At 52.3% G+C, this 23,470-nt stretch overlaps 1 protein-coding gene across 1 annotated transcript in view; it reads right to left on the bottom strand.

Annotated features, from left to right (window-relative positions):
* Positions 1 to 13,303: 13,303 nt before the first annotated feature.
* Positions 13,304 to 23,470, bottom strand: part of XXYLT1 (xyloside xylosyltransferase 1) — a 170,381-nt gene continuing 160,214 nt past the window's right edge. Inside the window, exon 4 of the mRNA XM_042955066.1 lies at positions 13,304 to 16,481. Coding sequence (XP_042811000.1) covers positions 16,085 to 16,481 — 397 coding nt within the window. The 3' untranslated portion in view covers positions 13,304 to 16,084. The remainder of the gene's footprint in view (positions 16,482 to 23,470) is intronic.

The following is a 23,470-nucleotide window of genomic DNA, read 5'->3' as shown; positions in this document are numbered from 1 at the left end:
CGGTAGGTAATTCAAATATGCAGCCGGGGTCTAGAGCCTCTGGCTCCAGGGTAGAGTAGAGGGAAAGCCCCTCTTTCAGCAGAATGCCAGCTAACAAGTCCAGAAGGAATTAGAGAAGTAGTCAATCACTGTGCCACCAGGGAAAGAATGGGTGACACCAGCAAGTCCATGGAGGCCACAGCCACTGGATGAGAGGCTATTGGGGAACAGGACATTTGCACAGTCTCAAGGACCTCCCCACACATTATTATTCACAAAGGGAAAGGAGACCTTTCCATTAGAGATTTGGCTGATTCACCTTAACCAGGTTATTGAAGTCAGTACCACCAGAGTGGGACCGGATCACATCACTGGCCTCCAGATGTGATACGAAGGTAAGGACCCATCACCAGCTGTGTTCACATGGATCTAATCTGACGGATCGAGACTGTGGGCCTCTACAAAACAGCTGGTCCAGGAGGCCGCATGCGAGGGAGGTGGTGAGTTCAAGGAGCAGGGCCTCGCACGGGCCCCCAGGACAGGACCATGTAAGCCCTGGGGACTTGCAGAAGTCCTGGCGAGGGTACCGGACCTCACGGGCTGTGGGCCAGGGGGTACAGGGCAGCTTTGTTTAGATCTGAGAAGACAGCTCTCAGCTGACCTCAGGGTTATTCCCAGGATGCCCTGGCTTCCTCTAAAAGGGTGTCTTAGAGCCCTCCAAGAGTGAGTGCTGAGGTTGTCGGTTCCGGTCTGGGCCTGCCTGCCCTCGGGGACAGGTGTGGACTCTGAGGCTGCTGGATGGGCCCTTGGTCGCCCCCTGAGCACCTCTTCAGCTGGAGCAGTTGACCCAACTCACATGAAAGCTCCACATGTGTCCTCCAACCCACTTGCTCACCCCAGCCGCTGGCTAGCCGTGGAAGATGAAACTGGACCTAGAAGGCTTTCTAAGGTGACCCTTTGTTCCCAGCCCCATGTCCCCTCCCCCCACAATTCTGATGTCTGGAATTTGGAAGGAAAATCTGATGCACTCACATTCAGGCCCGCCAGCATTGGGCCTTTGCAAGCTTTGGGTTTTGTTCACATTCTTTCGGTCTTCTTAGGTCTCTTTCCTATGCTGACTTTATGATTATTCCTCTGCATGGAAACACGATAGACACAAGTCTTTTTCTGATGCAGGAGAGGATATGCTAGGACCCCATGTCATGGCTGAGGGCAGAGGTGCAGGGGAAAGGAGGCCGGTGTAATGGAGTCTTGTGGAGGCTCTTGCAAGCAGCTGCCTTCACCAGTATCCAAGAAGCCTGGCTTCCCTTGCTGGCTCTCTGGGAGGCTCTGGGCTAGGGTGGGGAGATTGAGATACAGGGCCTGGACTATTCTCTGGGGGTGCAGCCGCCTGCTCTGTAGAGAGGGCACTGGATTTGGAGTCAGGAGCTAGGGGTCCAATCCTGTCTCTGCTTCTGGCTCTCAGACCCTGAAGGGATCATTTCTCTCCTCTGCTCTCTCTGTTGGTGAGGCAAGAAGGTTGGGCTGGTAAGGTAATATATAGAAGAGAAGAGAAGAGAAGAGAAGAGAAGAGAAGAGAAGAGAAGAGAAGAGAAAGAAGAGAAGAGAATTATTATATTATATTATTTTATTTATATTATATTGTTTATTTTTATTAGGTATTTTATTACATATTTATGTTTTTATTATATACTATATTATATATACTGTATTATATATAATCCTATGATTTATATCATATGACTTATATGATTATACATGATTACATGTATGTAATATATATTATTATATGATATATGATGTTATATCGGCGCTCTCTGGTTTTAAATTGTGTTTTTTATTCTATGTCAGTTTCTTCTGACGCCCTTGGCGCCAGCCCTGATTCTGATCTTGGGGAACAAGTCAAGCAGGGAGGCCCCCACCCACCACCTCAAACCTAGCTAGCCATCTTGCTGTCACCTGGGAGGCTGGGCACCTCTGAGGGAAACACGACTCCAAAGGCCCTGACAGGTCGTGCAGGTCTTTACTTTCTGGGTGGGTCAGGAGGTGACCACACATGACCTAGAAAACCACGTAAAGGCCCTTCTCACCCACCTACTTCCCAAGCCTCCTAAGGGGCAGGACCAGTGCCTCCCAGTCTCTCGGGCTCCCTCCCAGCTTAGCCCGCCAGACCTCTCCCACACCCCTCCCATGCGCCCCTCCCAACAACCCCGACACTGCACCTGCTCATCTTTCCCCTCTACCAGCTAGGTCTTTATTTATCCATGTGGCTACCCATCTTTCTTAGGTAAGGTGTCTTCCTGGGTTCCCCTGTCCTTAGAAAGCAGGGAAGGAGAAAGGCTGGGGACTTCAACACTTGCACTCACTCAGGTGCAAGGTGCAATCCCAGTGTGCACCTGCTCTGCCCAACCCCCACCCCCTCCTCCATCCCCTTCAAAAGGGAGGAGCTCAGGGTTAGCCTGACTTTGTCATTTCAGCCCTGATTGCAAAGCTAGCAGTCAGCACATGGGGGTTCCGCACTGTCCCGGCTTCTGACTGTGTGACCTGGGCAGGTCCTTTTCCAGAAGGCCGCATCTTTCCCATCTGCAGAATGTGAGGGCATTAAACTAGAGGAGTCATTCTCAGAATGTGCTCGCCAGAGCAGCCACAGCAGCACCTGGGAGCTTGTTAGAAATGCAGATTCTCAGGCCCCTCCTTGGAGCCACTGAATCAGAAACTGTAGGGGCCGGAGTTCCAGCAATCTGTTTGAACACACCCTCCAGGTGATACGAGTTTGAAAACCCCTGCACCAGAGGACATCTGATGAGTTGCTCAGACCTCCTTTGGAGAGGGACTGCTTCCCATCCCTGCTGCAGGGAGCACCCCAGAAGCCAGCCCCCCACTCTCAGCCCTCACGGGTTTGGCCTGGGCTGAAGAAAACTGTGTGGAGGAAGGTCTCGCCTCCTTCCGGGGGCATCCCACAGTAAATGAGTGATCCACTTAGAGGTTTAAGTGTTAGTTCCTCACCCCAACACAGGACAATGCTGCAGGGTGCCCCCAGGTCCAAGTGCCCCCTGGAGTCAGCTGAGGCCTCAGCTTCTTCCTTTATGCCATCCTGTGTCCTTCCTTTCCCTCCCACAGGTGTTGGTCCCAAGAACTCCCCAGTATGCGTGTGCCCTTCGTGCTGATCCCGGGGTCCATCTCCCAGACAGCCCAACCCACAGCAGCCTCGAAGGGCCCCGACTCTGAGTCACCTTCAGCACCAGCATCTTCATCATGATGGCCGTGTGTTGGCACTTCCTGTGTGTAGAGCTCAGTGCTGAGAACTCCAAGTGCGTCCTTCCATTCGGTTCCTGAGACCGCCCTGGGATCTGTCTTACAGGTGAGGCTCAGAGAGGCAAAGGTGAGGGTCCCGGCTGCTCTTCCTGATGCCAGTACCACTCCCCATCTACAGAGTTTCTATCTACCTCACCTCCTGTCTCCCAGGGATGCCCACACACATGAGGATCAGTAGGATCAAGTGGGGGTGCACAGAAAGAGGGGTGAGGAGCAGGGTCCCAGAAACTCCTTGAGACACTCAAGGAAGTGCTGAGCTGACCGCAGGCTTCTCGCAGTAACCCCAGAGCCAGCAGCCAGCTCAGGAGCCACAGCCGTTCTCCAAGAACAAACAATCTCTAATACAAGGCGGACTGTGATCAGTGCCAGGAACCAGAAAGGGGAGGGGCACAGAGAACCCGGTGGGGGTGTGGAGGGATATCTTGGAGGACAGCAGACCCACCCCAGGGAAGAGCAAATACGTGGTGAGCCCGGAGTGTGGGGTGGCAAGGGAGGAAGGCCACAGCCAGCCCACAGAGCAGCCACGGCTCAAACATGATCCAGAGCTGGTCATGTGGCCAGAGCCCCCTAGCCCTCCAGGGGCAGCTGTGCTGGGTGGCTGAGTGGGGGAGCTCCATGGGTACGGAGGGCTTGCCCGGGCCCAGAAGGCAGCAGGAACAGCGGCAGCTCTTACCCAAAAAAGAGAGAATGAACACAAGAGAACCCCAGGCCTCCCTACCCTCCTGGGAGACGCACAGTGGAGAGGAAACGGCAGAGGCCTCAGAATCAGACATTCTGGGTCACATCTCTGTTCCACCACTCGCTGGCTATGTCATTTTGAGTGAGTAACATCTCTAAAGCCTCATATTCCATGCCTATTAAATGGGTGCAATATATCCTCCTTTTGGGGTTTTGCAGTAGGTTTGTTTGTTTATTTATAACATTTATTTCTTTTGGGGGGGTGGGGAAGGGCGGTGAGACAGAGACACAGAATCCGAAGCAGGCTCCAGGCTCTGAGCTGTCAGCACAGAGCCCGATGCAATGCAGGACTCGAACCCACGAATCATGAGATCATGACCTGAGCCAAAGTCAGACGCTTAACCGACTGAGCCACTCAGGCGCCCCTGTATTAGGTTTAAATACCATGATATACGTAAAAAGCACCTGGAACAGAGTAGGCCCATGATGTTTGTCATCAGGTTCCAGTTTACCCTGTGGCCAGTGGCTTGGAAATTAACATGAAATGACCACAATTACCCCTAGAATCAGGAAGGGACCCTCCATGCACAATGTTCTTACCCATCCTTAAAGATACTCCAAAACAGCAATTTTTTTTTAATGTTTATTTATTTTGAAAGAGAAAGAGAGAGAGCGAGAGAGAGAGTGAGTGGGGGAGGAGCAGAGAGAGAGGGATGGGCAGAGAGAATGGGAGACAGAATGTTCCAAGCAGGCTCTGCACTGTCAGTGAAAAGCCTGAGGCAGGGCTCGAACCCACAAACCGTGACATCAAGACCTGAGCTGAAGTTGGACGCTCAACTGACTGAGCCACCCAGGCACCCCCAAAACAGCAATTCTTTAAAAAGGAATCTGTAGTGAAATAAACTTGAGATGTCCTAGAATAAAAATAAAGCATGGTTCTCTCCTGCAGGACTTCTCAGGAGCATTAATACGCTGAGGAGCACTGTGAATCTCCAAGAAAGGGAATCAGTGTGGGAACCGGGTTTTCCAAACATTTGCCCAAGAAACCTTTTGACTTCTGACCACAAATCCTTCTTCTTCTTTTTAAATAGCTATTAACATGTTCTGAGAGATGCTGATCTAAGTTCATTCCATTCCTTTACAGATGGCAAATTGAGGCCCAGAGTGATAAATTAACATACTCAAGGTCACACAGAAATAGAGCTGGGTTCCTCACCAATTCAAGGAGTCCAGAAAATGGTGGGAGGTATTTCCTCCCAGCTGCCTGAGCCCGATGGGGGAGGATGCTAGCAAGTAAGAGGCAGCCTGCCGTGCTTCTGGGGTGCAACCAGCCCACACAATACCCCACTGCTCTCTCATTAGAGAGCTCCCGGTTAGGCTGGTCCCTTCATAACCTGTTGCACCGGTGTCTGCCTGAGTTTCTCACCAGCAACTTCTGTATGATCTGAGCTGGGTCCCTAGCTCCTCCCTCAGCCCAGCTGCCTGCAAAGTTTCCGTGAGAAGGAAAAGTCATCAGGGAGGAGCAGTTGCTACCAGCCTGTACTGCTGGGAGTGGGGGTGGGGGGTGGCAGAGAAACGGGCAGGGGACAGCTTGACGCGAAGGCCACTTAGGGGCATGAACGGGAGAACGAAAGGTATCTTCTTCCCTCTGCACGGAATGCTTCTCTTGCCCCGGCCATAATTAGGTGGAGATGCCCCACTTCTCAAAGCAAGCTGTTCGTTTTCCAGCTCAGGCAAGACCGAGCAGATGGATAATCCTGCTCAGCTAAGAGCAGACATTTGGCAGCCCCGAGTCCGGCCGTCCTCATGCTGCTCTGCTGTTCATACACCAGGAACACAGTCTTTAGGCTCCAGTGACTGTCAGAAAGGGAGGGGGCTTCCAACCATACAGCCAATTAGCCAGCCAGCCAGCCAGCCACCCATCCATCCATCCAAAAGAAATCTGCTCCCTTTATTAGTCCCTCTCCCTTCCCAACCACATGTGTGGCTTCGTCTGAGGACTGACATAGACCAGATCACGAATCAAGTCCCTGCGCACCATGTGTTTCCACTAAGCCACTTGATGTCACCTCTGAGGCTGGCCTGCCGGTGCCCCTTCCCAGAATCTCTCCCTTCCTGCACCTCCGCTCGCCCGTGGGAGGCCCAGTGCGGCCTCGGGCAGCACTTCTGACAGAACACTCGGATGAACCCTGGAAGGGGAGGACAACAGGGGGAAGGGTGTTTGTGGAAGGGTTTACACAAGATCCTGGTCCTACAGTTGTTCATAGACGAGTCTCCTTCCTGGAAGCAGGCAGATCCTCTAGAACCGGGACCTGAAGAGGCTCAGGTATAGAGAGTGAATGGTTCCCAGTGGGCTTAGTTGTAGAGAAGAGGGAGGGAAACGGGCTTGGGAATCCAGAACCTCAGGAACACGTAGGTCAGGCCATCACACCTCCTTTCATCTCGAGCCTTCTCCCAAGAAGCTGTGCAGCCTCTGCTGGCACACCTCTTGTGATGGGCAGCTCACTACCTTTCTAAGCAGCTCTTTCCCACTCCTGTGATTCAGCGTCCCCCACCCAGGTCCCACTCAGCAGGGCCATTAGAACATTTGAGGGCATCCCCCAACCAGATCCTGGAGATTTTATGCAAACCAATCATCACAGGAAACGTCAAGTCCCTGGAATTCGTTAAGCTTGATGAGAGGAAGAATGTGAACGCCAGATATTCATTAAATGGGGACACAGAGGGAGCTTTCCTTCCATGGGTGTTTACTTCTGGGCCTCCACCCATTTCCCCCAAATCTGCCCTAATGCTAAGCCCTCCCTATTGCCCAGTGCTCTCCCATCCACCCCTCCCTTGGCCCTTACTAAGATTCTGTAAGATGGACAACGCTGGGCCTGTCTCCACCCTGCTGTCTTGTTCCCCAAACCCACTGGTGTCATTTTTTCTTCCCTGGGAAGGCGTGGCCTGGTTCCCATGTATTCATGCAGTCGAACAACAAAGATTCAACGAGCACCCACAACGTGTCGGGCACTGTGTCGGATGCTGGGACCATGAGGAGGCCAGAGACCCACTTTCAAGCAGTACAGAGGCTCCAGGCAGAGCCAGATGATGGAAGAGGCAGTAGGATTACAGGGGTGTCTATGCGACAAAGCCCGGGGCCTCGCGTGATCCTGTCTCAGCCTTTGTGGCATCTAATGAAACATACCCTGGTCGTCACGACTACACAAAACAGCAAGGTCAGTCTGTATCTGTGTTACTTGAAAGAGTAAAGGTGATCCCATCCACAGCCCCAGCCGCATTATGCTGTCTGCAAAATGCCCTCATGCCTGTACGTTACAGCCCTTCGTGCTCGGAGACCCTCCCTCACGACTCTTCTTAAAACAGGCCCTCGTGGGGTGCCTGGGTGGCTTGGTCGGTTAAGTGTCCGACTTCGGCTCAGGTCATGATCTCACGGTCCGTGAGTTCGAGCCCCGCATCGGGCTCTGTGCTGACAGCTCAGAGCCTGGAGCCTGTTTCAGATTCTGTGTCTCCCTCTCTCTCTGCCCCTCCCCTGTTCATGCTCTGTCTCTCTCTGTCTCAAAAATAAATAAACGTTAAAAAAAAAAATTAAAAAAAGAAAAAACAAAAAAAAAAAACAGGCCCTCGCACTTCTCTTTCCTTGTCCCCTCCCCTGTCATCCAGCCTCACAGCCTCCGGCCAAGGGGCCCCTGCCTCCCTCGAAGGCCAAGCCAGGGGTTGTCAGATGTTCCCAGTCAGAGGCCCCAGGAGCCCAACACTCTGGACCCTTCCGGCTGCTGAGGAGACAGAGCTCCCTGCTCAGTGTGACTGCTTTCTCTGACAAGAAACGCTTGCCACACGAAACTCCACCGTGTTGCAGAGGGATGCACAAGTGTGGCCTGCGACAGAGGAGTCTTCCCAGAGGAGCAGGAGGTGGGAAAGGAGAGGGGAGGCCGTGGCAGGAAGGGTGGCCCAGACAGGGCTGCAGGAGAGTCTGTGCTCGTTGAGGGAAAACACGAGGGCCCAGTAGTTGCTCCTTCGTCCTTACAGCTTGTTGAATAGGACGACTGGATCTGGATGGAAGAAGGTCTTCTCATGAAGGCCCATCACACAGACTCAAGTCAAGCGGCTGCTCTCTGCGCTTCATACAATTCCCACTTCCTGGTCTTTCGACACCAAGTGGCTTCGACCACAAGTTTCTGACTCCCCTGCCTGAGAAGATCAAGGGCAATCACCCAGACCCCACTTGCTTCACCCAGACTACGCCCGGAAGGCTGCCGCTCCCCTCGGTGACTCCCTAGAACCTGATGATGCTGACTGGGCTTTTAAATGTTCATGTCTCCCTAGGCCTTGAATTTCAGACTCTGGCCCACTTCCTTTCTGCTACAAAGGAGGCAAGTAAGGTCAAGAAACAGAAAGTAACTTGCTCAGGGTCGCACAGCAGTGACAGGGCAAGGGTGGAAATCCTAGTGATCCGAGTCCCACCCAGATGCTGGATGGAACAGTCTTTAGTTCACACTTACCCCCAGAGCTCAGGGAATCCCCTCATTTCCAGAAAATGGTAGTTCCCTGTATTTATCGTTGTGATAGCCTTCATGAGTTGGGACTGTAGTCCATGGACTGGGACCAGAGAATATGTTATCTCATTTAGTCCTCACGATGGCCAGCAGATGGGTGTGACTGGGAGGCTCAGAGAGGGCAAGTATGTTCCTCAAGGCCACACAGCCACGTTCTCTCTCACCAGGGGCACATATCTTAGGGTTCTTGTTGCATCCTCCAGAAGGCATCCCTTACCTCCAACGTGGATCCCAGGGTACCCCTCTAGATGCACCCATGACCCCTCTCAGAGTTCTTACCCACGGCAGTGAGAGACCACCTCACTGTGTGAGAACTTCTGTCAGGGTGGGAACTCACCCACCCTCTTCACCACTGTGGCCCCAGAATTCAGCCCAAGGCAAGGGTAAATATCTGTGACTTGCACAAATGAACAGCGTCACAACTGGGGTGTCAGCTCAGGTGCCCCTCCTCCAAAGCCCATGCTCTCTGCACAGAATTCCTATCTTTTCCCCTATAGTGAGTAGTAGGCAACCCCCGTGGAGACTCACAACCTCCACAGCTCTGCAAGGGCAGATGTCCCCTTATTTGGTGGGGCTCTTGACCTCTAGAGACCACCTCACCTGTCTGTCCAGGTGGCCAAGGTCCTGCTCCTTCCTGCTGAGTGGCGTCCCAACAGCCTGTCAGTGTGCCCCGGGATCTTATGTCCAGGATCTTATGCACAGATCCTGGAAAGGGCAGAGGCAGGTGGGCCACTGGACTGGTGCAGGGATCCGAATCTAGAGGAAAGGGACAGAAGACAGGCCTGGCTCCCTATAAACAGATGACCTTCCCTGATGCAGGACCAGTCCCAGTGGCGACACCAGTGTCATCATGGAGAGGTAGCACCCTGCACAGGGAGCCTTGGCTTGGGTTCTTGCTCAGGGAAGGGTGCCTGGAAATGTGGAAGAGGGCAGAGCTGATGCAGGAAATGCCCCTAGCGGAGAACTTTGAGAGAAAGAACAGAGAGTTGTTCAGAGAAGCCTGGAAAGCCAGGAAAGAAGAGGCAGAGGATGGCGGTAGGTCCCTGGCCTTCCATGGCAGATGCTCTGATGTGCTGCCCAGACCCCTTCAGGGGCCAGACCTTATTTTCCTCTGAGTGCTGCTGTGGGCGGCCCAGAGCTGAGGCCCTGCCCAGGAGCTACCCTGCCTGAAGGGAGCTGCCTCCTCCAAGGGCGCCCTCTCCCCAAGGAAGCCCATCCCCAGTGACTAGACAGGAGCCGGTTGAAGGCCCAGCTCCCAGGCTCCAGCCAGGGCTCCTGGGCAAGGCTGCCCCAGCTCTGGGACTCTGCATGGGGCCGGCTGAAGCCTCTTGTCCTGACCGCCTCGCCTCGCAGCTTGGCTCCTCCTTGCTTGGTCCTGCTCCCCTCTTCCCCCACAGAACACCTCCCAGAAAGCCTCCTGCACATAAATCTCCATCTTGGAGCCTACCTCCTGGGGACGGCAGAAGCCCACAGAGGCACCAGAAAGGGATGCCTGGAGGGGATGGTTGTTGTGGCTTCCTGGATTAGAGGTCAGGTTAGTTCCCCTGAAAGATGGGATGGGATGAGAAGGACACGAGTTTGCCAAGAAGCTGCCCGCCTGTGACCGTACAAAAGGTCCTGCACTTTTCATAGCACGTGTGCACTGATCCTTAGAAGACTGTCAGTATTTCTGCCACCCCCTCGCTCAGACTGTTGCATGAACAGGAGAGGAGCCTGTACATCCCGACAGCATACCCCCAGAGCACAGAGACTCTGCACGTCCCCGGCCCCTGGCCCTGTGCCATCCTGTGCATTGGGAAGTGCCAGGCCCGGGCTGGACGAGGGTTAGAGGTGTGGGAGAGGAAGACTCCAGAGAGAGGGCCAGATGCCTTCATGGAGGAGCACAGGATTCTACACGTGGGGAAGCCTGGGTGCGATCCCAGACGGCAGGACTCAGGCTGGCCACAAAGCCTCCCATGGCACAGCATGGGACTGGGGACCAGCTAACATGCAAGGAAGGGAGGGCGTCTAGGGTCTCGGAAGGACTTTCCTCTGTGGGTTATCTCATCTACTGCTCACAGCCGTCCTGGGGGTCGCAAGGCCCGGAGCCGGCTGACCTCTCTCCACTTCACAGACACACCCCCCCACTGGCCAAGGCCAATGTCGTACCACTCACACAGAGAGCAGCCCCAACTCAGCCACACGTTTTGGAGGACCCCCATAGGATCACGGGTCCACGTGTGTGTCCATGCACAGAGACGTGAACATGAGCACAGTCATGCAGATGAAGTGAGGCCTCATACTGGTGAGAGTGGGGAGGGCGCTCTGGGCCCCACTCAGGCAGAAACATGGGTATGTGTGCACTTTACGGTCCAGCAGCGTTATTCCTGGATACACCACACAAGGCAATGCCTACCAGGTCCACAAGGAAGAGGACAAAGTTGCTCACAGTGGGGTCCTTTGTGTGGGGCTGGGGTGGAGTGAGGAGGCAGGTGGGGGGGGGGGGTCATGTGGGTGCCCGTCAGTGTGGACGACGTTGAGTAACCTGGTGAGAACACGTGTGGGGCCGCAGGCAGCCGTCGCGTGTGTACATGATAAGGAGGATGGATCTTAGAATCTTAGCGCCGAGTGGAAAAGAAAGAGCAAGAGAATCCCAAGTTACCCAAATTAAAACACGTGTACACAAAACAATAACACCATTTTGCACGAACACAGAAGACACACAGAAAACACATGAGGATGTCTATCAGGGGCTGGGGGTAGGAGACGGTGATACCTGGGAATAAATGAAACGACAGGCCTCGTAGGCAGCAGTGGTGGGAATAGGTCACACGCTGAGGGGTGTCATGAACTCACCCTCTATGCCTGAGGTGGGAAGTGATGGTGAGGAGGACATGGCGGAGCAGGTGGAAGGCACATACTGAGAACTTCCGGCCTCACTCACAATCCACACTGAACAGACCAGGCTCTCTGCACCTGGGGGACCTGTATGCCCCACCTCAGTGGGTGCTGGGGGACAGGCAGAGGTGATGGCACAGTCCCTGCCCTCGAGGGACTCACAAGTCAGTACAGAAACTGGTGGAGACTCTCGAGCTGAGACTGGGGCTTCTCTGCATGTTCTGGAAGCTGCCCAGAGTGAAACAGGAGGAAGGAGTGGGAGCATCTTGCTTCTTCCACAGACACCCAGGTCTCTGCTGTCTGCAAGGCCCCGTCAGGGAGGTGAGGCCACTGGCTCCGCACAGGCCCAAAAACACCCCCGGCTCCCTGCTCCTGTGGTCCTGCTCAGGGCGTGGGGCCAGGAGAGGGGACAATTGCAGCAAATCCTACCTGTCAGGGAAGGCGTGCAAAGGCCCTTCCAGCTAAGAATGCATGGCACTCGGTGAGGTTGCTGACTGTCTGTAGGGGACGGACACATTTCCAACAGACTGGGGGTACACCTGGAGACACTCTGGGAGCACAGCCAGCCCCACTTAAAGAAGCCTTCACTCCAGAAGGTTTTTTGGCCTTTGCAAGTACCTCAGGGAGTGGCAGCTCCACCAGGCCTCCCGGCTGGGGGCTCCAGACTCAGTACTGCCCAGGGTGAGGCCTGTGGGGGCATGGGACCATCTACAAAGTGGCTCTGTCTGGGAGGCTCTTTGGGAGACAAATAAGACAAAAGCTAAGACAAGGCTTCAGCTGCCATTGCTACCAGGGGGCTGTAGGCAGAGGCATGGGGCTCGTGGATGGCAATGAGTTTCTCTGGATTTAAATACCTCCCATAGTTTGTCTGCATCCCTCACTTTGCCTGTTCAGACTCCGGCGTAAGTTGCACTAACTATACCTTGAGAGTGAGTCTCTCTTTGAATGGTCATAAATTCCAGGTTGGCAAATGATGAGATCTGGAGGTCTTGTGTTTGATTTAGACTCCCTGCCACATGCACATGTGAACAGAGACAGATGCATACAAATGTGTGTTGGGGGCAGGGAGGCTGCTTGGAGATCTAGTCCGATCCCGTAGCCCCTTGTAGCCCAGTTGGGAAGGGTTCATCCAAGGACCCCTGACTTCCTGGACACGGGCCTCTCCAGAGTGGTATGGCCAACAAAAATATCAGACCGCCTACAAACAAGAGTCTGGTCATCCACTGGGCTGAGGGAGGTGCCACCAACACATTTAACGTGCGCCAAATGGCTGTCATTTGTTATTTTAAAAGGATATTTTAAGTGGTAAGAATCCCCTTGCGTCTACGTATTATTTATCTGCTTGCCAAGACCTTACCATCAACTTTCCTCCTACAACACTACTTTGAGGGAGCTCTTGTTACCAGTGTCTCAAAGTGGGGAAAGAGGTGAACTTGGATGTCCAAGACTGCCCAGGTGGTGAGAACACAACATGGATTCAAAGCCAGGCCTCTGCCTTAGGTGTGAGGCTCTCTCTACCATATCACCCTGCCTGCTTGGAAATTTCTGCTTGCCCTGCCAAACTCCACCTTCAGCCAAACCTCTGGGCCCTGCATGTGGACACGAGCCAGGAAGTCTTAGAATGAGCAAGGGTTTGGCCTTTAGTCAAAGCAGGGGCTGCGGCACAGCTAACTTGCTCCCTTAGCCCGCAAACTCCTGGTGCACTCTGGCTGGGGGCCCACTGACCCAGCACGCTGCTCTTTGGGTTGATGAGATGCTATTGAAGGGGATGCTGTAGCGAGGCTTTGACACACATGGAAGAATAAATCTCTTCCACAAGCCCACGAGCTTTCCAAAGGCCAAAAGATAATAGAATCAGAAATGAAAGCAGAGGCTGGAGATGCTATTATTAGGTCACTTTTATTTAGAGAACTAGGGCATCCATAGGGAAAGTTGAAAACCCAGAGCCTACTTAGCCGAGATTATGTTTTCTTACGGTCAATGGTAACCAGGGCCAACCAGGAGTAGAATAGCCAGGGCGACACTTACCTGTAATTACCTGTGGCAGCGGCCACAATTTAATAGCATTTATTGTTTATTACAAAAGTAATTAACATTCAGAAATACAGAAATAAATAAAGATGAAGATAGAAAGCACCTTAATCCTTCCTAGTTCCCAGAAATGTTCTTTTCAGTCTTGTTTTACTCCTTCCTATAGGCATACATATGCTCTGCAGTGAAAGTTTTCATCACACAAATTAACCACAGCACAATTGGTTATGTTTGTACTGCAATGATGATAACAGGATTCCAGTGATGAACCGGCCCTCCAAGATCTGTCCAAAAGTGGCTCATCGTACAGCACAGGAACGCCCATTGGCTCTGCTGGGCTGGCTGGACTTCCCGCTGGGTGTTATTTTGCTGTTCACCAAGGCCACTGGTGACAGAGGAAGGGGGAGCTCCGGAGTAGGTGAGCTCAAAAGTAAATGAGGAGATTTGGTTTGGCCTTGGCCATTTTGATCAACCAGTTTACTTTTTCTTTGCAATAACAGAAGACTCTCATGGCTACAGAAACATGTGAATTATTGAAATTGATGTAGGAAAAATACCTTTGTTATTCTGAGCCTAAAATTCTTTAGCATTTTATCTTTTTCCCATTGAAATAATTTTTTTTAATGTGGTGTTTGAAACATATGGGTTTTAATTAAATATAGCAGAACAGGTTCTCTTTTTACATGTACACATACACACACATATGTAATCTTACAATTAAAATGAGGATCACACTGTACATATAATCTTATATTTTGCATTCTTAACAGTACATTGTAAGCATTTCCCAAGGCATTAGATATTCTTTAAAGATATGATTTTAATGCCCACATTATTTTATTCCTTGGATATAGCATACATTATTTATCCACTCCCCTAGTCAACACTGGAAGTTGCTCCCGGTTGTTCTCTATTAAAAAAACTCAGTGTGATAAATAATGACTCTCTGTCCACATCTCTTGCTATTTTCTTACAAATTTTAGAATTTGAATTGCCTTCATGAGGTTTTCATGAGTATTATCAAGAGCATACATAAATCCCCCAATACGATGCACACAGCAGGCATTCAATAACTGGTAGCTATAAATAGGAAGTCAAGTACCTAAGAGAACAGACCAGTTCTGTCAGAGCAGAGTCAGGAGAGGGACACGCTCCACTTCGTCAGGGGATGATGTAACCGGGCAGTCTGGGCTAGGAAAGGTGAGAAGGGAAGGGACTGCCTTTGCTCCCGGGAGCAGACGGGCCTGCCTATACCCAGAATGCAATGGTTCTCGAGTGGCACAGCACTGTTACCCTCCCTGCTCCCACCTCAGACACGCTCCCCCGTGGTCCGTGGTCTGCAGTCCGCAGTGAGCACGCTTAGCTTAATCATGTGGACTTGGGGGGGGGGGGGGCGGGCGGCTCTGAATGACACTGATTACACTCTTGATTTGGAACCTTCAGGTAGCAGTAAGCTGTGATCAGAGAACAAACAGCATAATCATTGTGTTCTCAAATGATTTATTAGCTGTTCTCACTCATGGTGAAAAGAAATAAAAAAGTAAATGAAATTGAAATAAAAGGAGATGAAAATCTAACAGCAGTTCCCCCATCCCGAGGACCTCTGCTAGAGTAGACAAAATGGACCACCAGGGGCTTCATGTCTGCATCTTACAAGGGAACTCATTCAGAGAAGAGCCTAATTTTTTCTAAGGTACAGGATCTGATATGATACAATAAGAAAGTCACAGGATGATTTTTTTAAACAGAGACTGAATGCTTATCAGCCTATGAGTGGCACCCCTTCCGGGCCACACGTTTATGCACATACACTGCTGGGCTCCTCTTTGGAATGAGTCTTTCCTGTCCAGACAACTCTACTGCGTGTCCTTGGGGGTGGCCAAGCTCTGTTCTTTGATGGCGGATCTGATTTCTGAGCACAGTCTGGTCACCTGAAGCCGGCTTGGATGAATAAGGGATAATGAGGTTCTGTGATGTAGTTGGGAGAGAAAAGCTGTGGAGGCTGAAATAATGAGCCCAGTTTCCTCATGTGGGCCACTGCTGGCCATAAAGGCTCTCTCCCCGCAGAGGTGGTGACCTTTAAACCTATACGAGGTAATGTGGGCATCGCGGGAACAAGCACACAGCCTCCCAGGGTGCACATGTGGAAGGCTGATGTTGATTTGGATGCTTAAACTCTGGGCTGGCTGTTAAAACCCTGGCTCACTCGTTCAGAGCTCCCTGGGATCTACAGCAGTACTGTTTTGTTATTTCCTGCAAAATGGAAGCTTGTTAATGCAAAATAAATTTATATTTGGTCTAAAAAAGGCCAGGCATTTCCATTCTTTGGAGGCTAAGGGCACTGAGCGCCATTTTCTTTCCTTTCTTCTCTTTAAATGCCCGCTTCCTAGCCCAACGGAAGATGTCTATGTGTTTGCCCTCCACGATGCCTGGTCCCCTGGAGAGAAAAGGCCCAAGCACCAGCAATGTGTAGGCCAGGCCTCACCGGGTGGCCTCAGGACAACAACCTGTGGGGTGGGACAGCTGCAGCTGTCATCGCAAAGGACATCCCCACGGAGGGTCAGATGCCACCCTGGGGCCTGTAACAGAGGCGCCCCTTTGCTTCCAGGAGATCCAGAGATCCGATGGCATGGCGGACGAGAATGTGCCTAGGCCTCCGGGATAGGGGTGTTGCAGTTCCCATGGTAGATCTTGACGTGGCCCTCACACCGGAAGTAGGCTTCAAAGACGTCACTGTAGCCGTGGTCCCTCCACCAGGTGCAAAGCTGCCGGTTCCAGGTGCAGTCCAGCACGTGGAAGAGCTCGGGGTGCTCCATGCCGATCATGGTGAAGAAGTCCTGGTCCCCGAGGTGGCCGCGGAAGTGGTACTTGTCAGCCAGCTGCTGCACCTGCGAGGGTTCCAGCAGGCGGCCGTAGAGGGGGGACTGGCGCATGGCCTCCAGGTTCAGCAGCATCACTCCGCTGTTGAAGCCGGGGAGCCCCTCGGGGGGCGGGCTCCCAACCCGGGTCTTGGGGTTCTCATGGCGGAACTGCCAGAACGTGTGCCTGGGAAGGGGAAAGAGAGCAGATTTAACCCGGTTTGGGTGGGTGAAACAGTCTGCCGGCCCTATTTTCCTGGGGCTTCACAACCAGCCTGGAGGGAGAGGCCATTTTCACTCCAGTTTCACAGCTACGAAAACTGGGCAAGTCTGAGGTTCAGAATCAGCACCGTGCGGTGCACTCTCCTTACTGCAAGCCTCGTGGTCTTCCCATCAGCCTCTGCTACTCCAGGATGACGTCATCACGAGCGTTTGTATAGGACTTAGCAAGCAGCAGGCACTGCATGAAATCAGCTTATTTACTCCCCACCATAGGTGCTCTGTGGGATGGTATGGTACTTCACAGCTGAGGAAACTGATGCACAGAGAGGTCTATGGCTTGCCCAAAGTCACACAGCTAGTAAGCCGCTGCAGAACCAGGGACTAAATAAACCCAGGCATCTGTCTCTGAAGTCCACTTCTTAAGACAGAAATGATCCAGATAGAGCTAGCTAGCTTTTCTTTCTTTCTTTCTTTCTTTCTTTCTTTCTTTCTTTCTTTCTTTCTTTCTTTTCTTTTCTTTTCTTTCGTTCCTTCCTTTCTTCCCTTCCTTCCTTTCCTTTCTTTTTTTTTTTAAGTTTATTTATTTATTTTTAGAGAGAGACAGACAGAGACAACATGAATGTCTCTCCCCATGAGGGAAGGAGCAGAGAGAGAGAGAGACAGAGACAGAGACAGAGAGAGAAGGGGGGATGCCAAGCAGGCTCTGCACTGTCAGCATGGAGTCTAATGTGGGGCTCGAACTCCCAAAACTGAGAGATTGTGACCCGAGCCAAAATCAAGAGCCAGACCCTTAACCAACTGAGCCACCCAGGCGCCCCAGGTAGAACCTTCTAACCCCTTGTCTTTGACTGTGATCTTGAAAAGGAGAGGAGAGAAGTGGGGAGGAGTGCTTCTGAATCTGGTGAAGAGGTAGGAAGCTAACTGCAGGCTGAAACGAAATCGTTTTCTGCTTTAGAACAAGCCTCATTTATTGAGGCCCCAAGCCTAGCACTTCTGAAAGGGTGGACAGGGGTTGGAGGCTTGAAACAGCTCTGGGCACAAGTGCATGGCTTAGGATGAAAAGTGGCTACAGAATGGCCAGGTAGAATTATGGCTATTTTAGAGAGAACATCACCTCAGTGTCCATTTTTCTCAAGGCGGGTTTAGAAATCTGATCTAGGCCTACAGTTCATGGGGTGTTAGAGCCAGAGGGACCCTTCTAGGTCCTCTATCCAAATGCTTCCATTTGGAGAAGGGAAGACAGATCCAGACACCTCCTTGTGGGTGACAGGGTTAGAGTGCTGGCCACTCTGTTCTCCAACCCCCTGAAGTGCCTGTGCAAGTTCCCGTGCGCGCTGCAGGGGTGGGCAGAAGGGGGAGGCGGAGAGGGCCCAGGCTCCATGTCCCCAGATGCACAGTCAGCAGTGGAGCCCACGGCTGGCAGGAAGGAAGAGAGACGGCAGGCCCTGTGTCGTGGGCAAGGGGCAGGGGAGCATTCCACATCAGACTACATCCCCCCCATTCTTACTAGCCCCACTCCTTCCCCTCAGAGTCCTCAGGATGGGGAACGCGTCAGGGAAAACCAAGTCTGCCCCCAGCCTGGAAATACCACCTCCGGGCCTGCCAGAGGTCACTCCCCCGACCACTCACAGGGCAGGATCTGTGTGGTGAAGTGGACGGCGCAGTGGAAAGAAAACCAGGGTCCCGGCCCACGGTGGCTGCAGCGATCCATTTTCCAGTTCCCACACATTTCTGCATGTCTGGGAATGGAGAGCCCTTCCTTGAGGTCTCGCATATCACAAAGGGCACCAAGAGTTTGATCCTGGTGAGGGGAAAGTGCTCCCCTTGGACATTCTTAAAAGTGGAATAACAGGTCTATTGTTTGAATTTTGCCATAATTGGACTATGAGTGGAACAGAGGTCTGGCGCCTGCTTGATGATAACAACCTTGGCAAAAATAAGCTTCTAGAGCAAAGGGAGATGCTGCAGCCCTTCTAGCCACAAAAGCCTACAGTGATGGGATCGTGGGGGCAGTGGAATGCAGTCTAACAACTTTGTCCATTTTACCATATTTCTTCCAAATGGTTAACTTCAGGTCCAGGAGCAAGCCAGCTAAGCTTCTACCAAACGAAGCTTACGTGAGGGGCTCTGGCCCCGTGTGAAACGGCCTAACCGGGTGGGATTGCTAATTCCTCACCTGCCACAGCACCATGAGGATGGCAGAGCCCTCTTACACTCCCCACCTCGGCTCCTAGGGACACAGGGACATTACTGCCTGCATTCCAACATCGAGGGGAGAGAGGTTCTCAGGGCATCAGGGGCAGGCCCGACTCGAATATGAGGCCTCTGATCCCTAAGTCCCCTTTCACTTTTGGCTCTGATTCCACAGGCTCGAGTTTCCAGGAGCAGCATTTGGAGCTCAATCTCATTTCTGAATTTGGCTGACATACCCAAGGCCACAGGCTCTGGGAACCAGGCCAACAGGTGATGCAGAGGTTGCTGGTGCTTCACTGACCGGAGGTCAGCCCCAAGAGCCTCTCTGAGGGGTGTCAGAGAGTGGCTCAGATCCTTGCCTTCCTCACAGGGCCTGGGGCTGGCCGTATATATTCACAGGCCACTGCCAGTGGTATGTGCTGAGGCTGCAGGAAACCTCTGTATGAATGTAGGTATCTGGTTCCAAGTCCTGAAGCTTCCAGAAGTTTCTCAGATTAAGTTCTAAGCCCATAGTCCAGCCATGTTGCCCTGACTCGTCATCTGGACTTGGGCCTCTATGGAGGCTTGTTCCCATCCTCCACTGTCACCTGGAGACCCACATTAGAGGGGATAAGATTTCTTTCCCTTCAGGGACAGCTTCAAACTGCAAAACAAACCCCTGTGCAGATGGCCCATTGTAAATACTGAGTCTTTCTAGAAATCAACAAGCCTTGCTGGGGAAATACCAATTAAGAACCTTCAAGCACATTCTTCCAGTTATGGGCAATGAATTTCCTAAATTTTTTCTAGTGAGTATGTCCTAACTAACAATCATAAAAAACATTATTAAAAATGAGTAAACTAGTTTTCACGAAGAAAACCCATCTTGATGGAAAGAAGTATTTGAAATCATTTTGAAAACAAAGTCATTTCCTCTCTCAAGTCCTTCCCTGTTGATCACTGACAAAGTCACTCCAGCAAGTCTCTCAATAAGAGAGCCTGGCCAGAGAGCCTAAAGTTCACATTCCCTGCGAAAGAAACACGTTCATTGTCACGAATAACCCTTTCTCCTCCCACCATCCCAAATCACAGACTCTCTTGCCCTGCCTATCTCTCCATGATTTTCCCCTGGGCTGGTCTTTCTTAGCTAAGGGTCAGAGCTTTCCACTTTCACTTTCAAGACGGGAGAAGCAAGGATGGGAACATACAATGAGCCTGGACAGTCTGCATAGAGCTCCCTAGGAAGGTTCTAGAAGACCCTGCTGACTCAGGCTGAGTTCAAGCTCTAGATTCTCAGGTAAGGAAGGCTCCATTTTCTGAGATTTGTGAGGACAACAATGTCTATGGCACCTCTCCTCACTGTGGCTCACCCCTTGAGTGTTCATCAGAGTCAAGGGCAAAGTCACTAATGAGCAAGCAAGGCTGGGCCCCTTCCCGGAGGAAGCATACTGTCTGGATGCTGTCTAATCAGTGAAGGCTGGAATCAGGAAACACTACTCCCTTTATGCCCATGCTTGTGTACCAGGACCAATTAGCTTTTGTTTGACTTGGAAGGGGACCTGTTTTCCAGTCCTCTGAGAGGAAAGGCCAGGAGTGAAAAGCAATGTTCAGTGATAGCCCAGGGTTCCATCCACCCCAGGTCCTGTGAGGTGACAATTCTGGGTGATGTGGGGATGATTTCAGAGCAAGGACAATGTCTCTCAGTCCTACCTTGGGCTGAAGTTCTGGGAGATGGGCACAGACTCTTCAGAGAGAGAGAGAGAGAGAGAGAGAGAGAGAGAGAGAGAGAGAGAGAGAATCCCAAGCAGGCAGAACAGTGTGGAACCTAGTGTGGGGCTCAAACTCATAAAGCGAGAGATTGTGATCTGAGTCAAAATCAAGAGTCGGATGCTTAACTGACTGAGCCACTCAGGCACCCCCACCATGAAGCTTTAAATGGCCATTTTCCTGGGGCATTCCTTACTGCCAGGAGTATAGCTGACCCTTATCAGGATCCCTTGCTAGCAAGTTAGGTCTCTAGCTTTGCTGTACAGAAATGTTCCCAAAGTCACACGGACTTCTGGCGGTAGGACCGAGACGAGAGGGACCCCTCCGGGAACCACCAGACTACCCGAACCTGAAGACACATAAAGACTCTTAGCTCATGTTCCTTTTTTACAAAGGAGGATGCTGAAACTCAGAAATGACGCTGTCCATAGTCATACCGCTGAAAAGGCAACCCCACGATCCCAGGCTAATCATTTTCCTTTTCCACAAATGCCTCTGCTCAGAAAAGGCAACCGCTCCTTCCCAGCCCTAAATGAGCCCTGGGGCAGGTGGGGCGGTGCCACTTAGTGCCAGCCTTTCAAGAAGCGCAGAGTTCACGCTTTCCCACCTGGCAGGGACTACCTCTTCCAAGCTCAACACGCCTGCACCTGGAAGGGGAGCTGGGCACCTAAATGACTGAAGGGCCTTGCTTGGGGCAGCAGGCTGGAAGGCATGTGTTCGCCCTTGTTTGCAGACCTCACAAGAAACATATGTTTGCTTTCAAAGACCAGCCCTGTTTGTGGGCCAGCAACTGGATTTCCAACCACAATATGCCCAGAACTGAGAGAGGAAGACAGGGCAGGGGTTGAGGCAGGCGGCACCTGGGCAGAGCCAGGAGTGTCGGAAGCAGACTGCCCCGCAGGAGAGCCACATGGTAGGGGTTTGCTGGGGGCCCTCCTCCAGAAGGCAGTGGCACTGGGGCCTTCCACTTGCCTCTCCCTGCACCAGAGGCATGAATGCAGCCTCCTCTGCAAACTCCTGGCATTTCTGCAGTGTCTGCCCCACTCTGAGAGAATGAGGGTTCACGGGAGTGAGATGAGCAGAGGATGGTCTGGGGGACAAGGGGAGGGCGACAGGGGTTCCTATCTGTTAAGCATACCTCCCCAGCATCTGTGTGTTCCGGATGCCATTCTGGAGCCTTTCGCTGGGGGAGGAGGTCACAACAGTGCACTGGGGTAGCTATAACATGAGCCAAATTTTCTAGAGGGAGGACTCTGTTATGACCTGAACGACAGGCTCGTCAGTTTTAACTACAAGATGGCTGAGCTCTCTGCTGCGGTCTGCTAGGGCTGCCCTAACAAAGTGCCACAGACCAGGTGGCCTCAACAACATCAGCCGATCCTCTCCAGTTCTGGAAGCTGGAAATCCGAGATCCACATGTCAGTAGGGCTGGTTCCCTCTGAGGGTTGAGCAAGACCCTGTTCCACGCCTCTCCCCAGGCTTCTGGTGATGTGTTGGCAATCTCTGGCTTCCTTTAGAAGCATTGCTCCAATATCTGCCTTCATCTTGACATAGCATTCTTGCTGTTTGTGTGTCTGTGTCCAAATCTCCCCCTTTTTAAGATACTAGTCATACTGGGTTAGGGGCCTACCCACTCCAGTGTAACCTCATCTTAATTACATCTGTGACGACCCTATTTCCAAACAAGGTCGCAGTCTGAGGCACTGGGAATTAGGACTTTGGCATATAAACTGGGGAAGGGGGCATACACTCCCCAACAGTGAAGATGAAGGAAAACAGTGCATCTTATCTTCAGCTGTGTTCTCACTGTCCGGACGAGGAGGGCGCCTGTGCAGTCTGGAGAAGCCCTCAGCAAATTCCCTGACTCCCGCTACTCCCAGGGAGCCGAGACAGGCCATCATGACAGGCTGGGTCACGTCTGTCCAGAAGGGTGAGAGAGGTAGGGAGGAGGTAGATGTCTGCAGCTGAACACACAGGTTGTAGGGAAAAGCAGAGCGATTCAGAAATGTGGGTGTGGGTATGGTGGTGGGGGGTGGGTAAGAGCTTATGTAACACCAGTTGGCCAGCAGAGAGATGCCCGAAAGTCCACAATGTCTCCTAGTTTTAGGGAGCCGTGCAGGAACACCAGACAACACGCTGAGTTGAGAGAATAATCAATCAGCGATCATTAACGGAGCACCTAACGGACCCTGATACAATGGCCAGTAGATCATTCTTGCAAGGAAGAAACCAGTGGTCTATCAAGGAGATGAGACCCCGATGTGAATACACCAATACTGCAGTCATGAAATGAAGTGAGATGAAGGGGTCTGCATCTGGAATCAGGAGGCCGGGGTAAGGGCAAGCTGTGCAGGCCCCTGGGCCTCTCAGGGCTTTGGTTTGCTCAGCAAGGGCATGGAGATGGTGGGGGGTGAGACCCACAGGGCTATAAGTGGGACTCTAGGAGCAAATGTGTGCACAAACCATGCCCAGCACCATGCCCCTGAGAAGTGGCCCTGACTGCCACACAAGGGCAGACACCCCACCCTGCCCAGGCTCCTCTCATGGTGTGATGATCCTTAGAGATCAACCCTCGTCCACCTCGCCAGCCAGAAACCATCTAGAGGCTTCTGTTGTGATATGGCTTCCTGCTTCATGAAGTCTAGAATAAAGGTGACTAACACTGTCTCATTCCCAAAGCTGCACCAGTTATGACCAGTCTTCACTGCAGGATGCAGCAGTGGAATCATGGAGGGCAGACATCCCTGCCAGGAAGGCCTCTAACCTGCCACAAGGTGGCCCTCCAAATGCCCACAGTCCTCCTTCCCCCCGGAGACCTCTGAAAGGGCTGCTGGTCAGCCCGAGGCCTCCCATGGCAGGGCAGAGCCAGAGCCCCAGGCTGCCCACTCCCCCATGCCCACAGGAGGGTGGGATGCCCTTCTCTGAAGGGCCAGTCTCTCCTCTCATACAGCCAAGGAGCATGCAAGGGCCCACCCACCACTGCCCAGGCCCAGCCTGCCTCGACATCCCGGCCAC

This window comes from Panthera leo, chromosome C2, assembly GCF_018350215.1.
Source record: "Panthera leo isolate Ple1 chromosome C2, P.leo_Ple1_pat1.1, whole genome shotgun sequence".
NCBI classification, from domain to species: domain Eukaryota; kingdom Metazoa; phylum Chordata; class Mammalia; order Carnivora; family Felidae; genus Panthera; species Panthera leo.
The sequence above is the reverse complement of the archived record's forward strand: the minus strand, read 5'-3'. Positions and strand labels throughout refer to the sequence as shown.